The sequence below is a fragment of the Sapajus apella genome, unplaced genomic scaffold (assembly GCF_009761245.1).
Source record: "Sapajus apella isolate SASKATOON/1434 unplaced genomic scaffold, GSC_monkey_1.0 scaffold44, whole genome shotgun sequence".
Taxonomy (NCBI): Eukaryota; Metazoa; Chordata; class Mammalia; order Primates; family Cebidae; genus Sapajus; species Sapajus apella.
The window spans coordinates 19,901,679-19,907,252 of record NW_022436984.1 but is presented as its reverse complement, the minus strand read 5'-3'; the positions used below and the strand labels follow the sequence as shown (position 1 = coordinate 19,907,252).

At 46.4% G+C, this 5,574-nt stretch overlaps 1 protein-coding gene across 1 annotated transcript; it reads left to right on the top strand.

The window, feature by feature from the left end:
• Positions 1-1,466: 1,466 nt before the first annotated feature.
• On the top strand, positions 1,467-2,424 carry ATP6V1E2 (ATPase H+ transporting V1 subunit E2). The gene has a single exon (XM_032239459.1). The coding sequence runs from the start codon at positions 1,561-1,563 to the stop codon at positions 2,239-2,241; it is 681 nt and encodes a 226-aa protein (XP_032095350.1). The 5' UTR covers positions 1,467-1,560; the 3' UTR covers positions 2,242-2,424.
• Positions 2,425-5,574: the final 3,150 nt, after the last annotated feature.

Below are 5,574 nucleotides of genomic sequence, written 5' to 3'. Positions count from 1 at the left end.
TTGCTCTGTCACCCAGGCTGGAGTGCAATGGCATGATCTTGGCTCACCACAACCTCTGCCTCCCGGGTTCAAGAGATTCTCCTGCCTCAGCCTCCTGAGTAGCTGGGATTACAAGTATGTGCCACCATGCCCAGCTAATTTTTTAGGTTTTTAAAAATTTTTAGTAGAGATGGAGTTTCTGCATGATGGTCAAGCTGGTCTCGAACTCCTGACCTCAGGTGATCCACCAGCCTTGGCCTCCCAAAGTGCTGGGATTACAGGCATGAGCCACCGTGCCCGGCTTTTCTTTTCTAGATTCTGTCACTCTTGTCGCCCAGGCTGTACTGCAATGGCACGATCTCAGCTCACTGCAAACTCCACTTCCTGGGTTCAAGCAATGCTCTTGCCTCAGCCCTCTGAGAGGCTGGGATTACAGGTACCTGCCATTATGCCCAACTGATTTTTATATTTTTAGTAGAAATGGAGTTTCACCATGTTGGCCAAGCTGGTCTTGAACTACTGACCTCAGGTTATCTTCCCACCTCAGCCTCCCAAAGTGCTGGATTACAGGCGTGAGCAACAGCGCTAAAAGCTATATTTCTTAAAGATCCTGCAAGTGGTTCAGATATACACCGAGGTTTGGAAACCACTTCCAGTAAAAAGAACACCTTCGATCTCTCCCCCTTTCCTTATATAAACTCTAGGGAAGTGGGGAGGGATTGAAGGTGGTTTTTTTACTTTATATATGCTCTAGGCTTATATAGAATTTTAAAAATATAAGCTTCTGGGAAGTGAATAGATAATGGATAGAATATCTAGACAGAAAATCAGTAAACAAATCAGGACTTGAACAACGCTGTAGACCAAATGGACCTTACACACATATATGCAGAACATTCCACCCAACAGCAGCAGAATACACATTTTCCTCAAGTACACATAGAACAGTCTTTAGGACAGATCACATGTTAAGTTTAAAAGTAAGTCTCACCTCTCAAAGGTGCCATTTTCTGCTTAGCAGTACTCCATTTCTTTGTATCATTTGAAGGTTCTTACAACCCTCTTACCTCCAGGCAGCCTTTCTGGATTAAATCTCAGCTGACCATGAGTTTCTTAAGACTCTCCCCAACCTTCCTGACCCCAAAATGTGGATATGCTTTCTATTTATGTATTAATTTGGTGTTTCCACTCTGTTGGCTTGCTACCTGAGTCTTAGGCCACTGCTGCGTACAGAGCCTCTGGACGAGGTCTGTCTTAACTGCTTCATTATTATTTGATGACAATGATAGTGAGTATAGCAGGGATGGAATTCTGGAGACCCAGGTTCAAGCCTCTGTTCTTCTAGAGTATAACCTTGGATAAATTCTTCCCTTTCTGAGCCTCAGTTTCCTCATCTGCGAAGTGAGGGGTATATATACGGTCTCTGCAGTCCTCCTCTGTAGGCTCTAACTTTCTCTTTCGTCCTTTTATTCACTGGTATAGCTAAGGAAGTGAAACTCCAGAGACACTCCTGAAATGTCCTAAGTCAAAGGAGCCAAACAGTGCTCAGCTCCCTCTCTGCCATCCCCTCTGAGAGCAGGCATGGCCCTGAGTGATGTTGATGTGCAAAAGCAGATTAAGCATATGATGGCTTTCATTGAGCAGGAAGCCAGTGAGAAAGCAGAGGAAATCGATGCCAAGGCTGAGGAAGAGTTTAACATTGAGAAAGGACGCCTTGTGCAAATCCAACGGCTGAAGATTATGGAGTATTATGAGAAAAAGGAGAAGCGGATAGAGCAGCAGAAGAAAATCCAGATGTCCACCATGAGGAATCAGGCAAGGCTGAAAGTCCTGAGAGCCCGAGATGACCTCATCTCAGATTTGCTCAGAGAGGCAAAGCTGAGACTCAGCAGGATTGTAGAGGACCCAGAAGTCTACCAGGGGCTGCTGGATAAACTGGTGCTCCAGGGTCTGCTCCGACTGCTGGAACCTGTGATGATTGTGCGCTGCCGGCCACAGGACCTCCTCCTGGTGGAGGTTGCAGTGCAAAAGGCCATCCCTGAATACATGACAATTTCCCAAAAACATGTGGAGGTCCAGGTTGATCGAGAGGCATACCTGGCTGTGAATGCAGCTGGAGGTGTGGAGGTCTACAGTGGCAATCAGAGAATAAAGGTTTCAAATACCTTGGAAAGTCGACTGCATCTCTCAGCCAAGCAAAAGATGCCCGAAATACGAATGGCCTTGTTTGGTGCTAATGCCAATAGAAAGTTTTTTATTTAAACCTCTGGGAAGTGAAGCTCGTGGTGAACCACTAAATCATAAAGGTCTAAGTTTTTTGGGCAAAGGAAACTAGTGGTGTTTCCTCCTCTTTGATGCTCTGATATTGTTCTGTTTTTCTTCATGAAATGTCCTTTAATAGCTAAAATGTTAACTTTGAAATAAAGCCCAAATTAATGCCCAGAATTCAAATTTCATTTCATCCATACACACCACAGCTTCTGGTCTATTCTGCAGTTGGGATAAAGGGAGTGATGACATCTGCTCTTCAGCTTGGCCTCAGGTGGTCAAAGCGTGAGATGTGAATAGTGTTCTTGGCCTGTGGATCTGGGTGCTCCAGTTTAATATGCATATGAAGTGTGTTCTTCTTTTGTTTCAGCTTTAGTACCCACACTTATATTATTTAATGAGGTCTAGAGGTCTTTCTCACATGTCCAGAACCAACTTCATGGGCATCCAACCAGCACAGTCACACAGGGGCCCATGCTCAGAAGGGCCCAGCATCTAGGGTGTAGTGATCTGTATTTGCTGCCCTGAAATTCCTAATTTCATCTTTGGATCTATGTTTTGTAAGTGACAGTTGATAGGACATTGGGGCATATGCCAGGGGTTTGGAGCTTTGGCTCACACATGGTACTGACTCCCAAAGCCTATCCACTTTCTTGGGATGGGTTGTTGGCCAACCAATTCCCAGCCCCCTGGTGCCCTGAGGCCCCGCCTTCCTCTAACTCACCCCTTGAGCATTGCTTCCCTCTGCCCCTGGCAGGGGCCTGGTGTGCATGCAGGGAGGGTCAGAGAGGGGTTTCATGCTCTGTGGAGTTTCAGGGTCAGACATCCCTGCCCAAGACCGGCAGCTTTGTGGCACATTCAGTAGGAAACTCAGGGGGAGGGGTGAGTCTCTCACCCATCAGATACTGATAGTGAGCCTGTCTTGTGTAGAGGTTTAAAGAGCCTTCGAGTTACCTGTCTGCTATAGGGCAGCCAGCCCACTAGAAGGAGAGATGCCAGCTCAACTTCCCTGATTCTGGCCCAGGCACCACACTGGTGGCTGGTGGGAAGGGGGACTCAACCACTGCCCAACTTGCTGCACCAAAATCTCAGGGCAGGACCCTCAGAAGCTTGTAAATGTCTGCACTTGGCCTGCAAAGTATCCCTGTGCCTGGCAGGGTGCTCCCTTGGATAGTTCGGTGCCTGGGGGAATTTGGACATATCTCTTCTGGCCAGTGTGAGGCACCTTCTGGAAGGAGCCAAGAAATACAGGTTGTATAATTTTGGTGGCTCAGCATATGGGCACTGCACAATAAAAAATAAATGGTAGAATTCATGCTAATAATTTAAAGTAAATTTTCTTTGCCTAGGAAGATATTAAACAGCAAATAAACACTAGGAAAAGTCAAGAAAAGACTACAGAAGAAAGGAAAAAGCTTTATATTTTACCGCTGTTCATGTCACTTCTCTCCTGCTTTTGAACAAAGGATCTCACATTTCTTTTTTTCTTTTTCTTCTTTTTTTTTGAGACAGAGTTTTGCCACTGTTGCCCAGGCTAGAGTGCAATGGCGCCATCTTGGCTCACTGCAACCTCCGCCTCCTGGGTTCAAGCAATTGAGCTGGGTTCCTCCTGGGTTCCTGCCTCAGCCTTCCAAATAGTTGGGATTACAGGTACATGCCACCACAACTGGCTAATTTTGTATTTTTGGTAGAGATGGGGTTTCACTATGTTGGCCAGGCTGGTCTCGAACTCCTGACCTCAGGAGGTGATCCACCCACCTTGGCCTCCCAAAGTGCTGGAATTACAGGTGTAAGCCACTGTGACTGGCCAGAACTCACGTTTTCATTTTGGACTGGGCTCTGCAAATTACATAGCTGATTCTCCATGTGTATGTGTGATTTAAGGTCTAATCACTGCCTGATGTTCCTTTATTTATTAAAATAGAATTTTTTTTTGAAGAAAAGAGATCCCAAGATACTCTGTTGAGGCCAAAGGTTGGCCTGTGTGGTTAGGACTCTGTAAGGAACAGAAACTTCATGAAACTCAAACACAAAGTAGGGGACAGGCTACTAGTACATGGGGGTATCTTGCAGAACCTAGAACAGGAACCCTTCATGATCTCAGGGGAGGGCTGGGATTCAGAAAGCCATCTGAAGCCCTCTATATGGCCACTTTTCTTTCTTTAAGGAGTGACTTTCTCTGTTGCCCAGTTTAAATGGTGACGAATGCATGCCCCACAATTCCAAAGTAGACATGTTATAGTTCCAGAAACAGACCTGCCTCTCTTGAAGTCCATTCCACTTTCCCAGGAGGGAATCTATTTGCCAGGTGGGGTCAGGTGTCTACCTATGGTCCAGTTGATGTCTGGGGCAGTTCCCAGAGAAAAAAGGATTTTTGTCAGCTTTTGAGTTTCAAATTTAGTCATTAAATGAACACTTCCTTTTTTTTTTTTTTGAGACAGATTCTCGCTCTGTCGCCCAGGCTGGAGTGTGGTGGTGCGATCTAGGCTCATTGCAACCTCTGACTCCCAGGTTCAAGTGATTCTTCTGCCTCAGCCTCCTGAGTGGCTGGAAATACAGGTGCCTGCCACCATGCCTGGCTACTTTTTGTATTTTTAGTAGAGATGGGGTTTCACCATATTGGCCAGGCTGGTCTTGAACTCCTGACCTCATGATCCACCCGCCTTGGCCTCCCAAAGTGCTGGGATTACAGGCATGAGCTACCATGCCTGGCCTCAATAAACATTTTCTAAATGCCAATAATGAGCCAGGCACTGTGCTGGGTGCTGGGCTGCAAAGAAGAATATAATCTGGCTCTGTTCTTTAAGGAGTCATAGACATATAAACAGATGATGATCACAATAATGACATAATGTGGCAAGTGCCAGCCTAGTGCTGATGTGAAATCCTGTGGGAAGAGAGTGGCAAGAAGGGAGGGTAATAGAAGGGTTCCTGGGTGTTGGCAGTTGAGCTGGGGAAAGTGCTCCAGGCAAAGGTAGGAAAGCACGTGCCAAGGCCCTGAGGTGTGAAACTGTAGGGTGCATGAGAGTAGCTGTGTGTAGTTCAGTGTGATGGAATGTGAGGGGTGAAGAGGAAGAGACTGCGGATGAAGCTGGAAAGAGGGGCCTCGATACAGGGTGTTGCTCTGGAGGTTGTTGGAGTTTTTTTGTTTTCGTTTCTTTGCGTATTTTTTTTTTTTTTTGAGACAAGGTCTTGCTCTGCTAGCCAGACTGAAGTGCAGTGGCATGATCTTGGCTCACTGTAACCTCAGCTTCCTAGGCTCAAGTGATCCTCCTACCACAGCAGGTTACACAGGAAGTGGGAGCCAACTTTCCAGAAAGGGAGGGG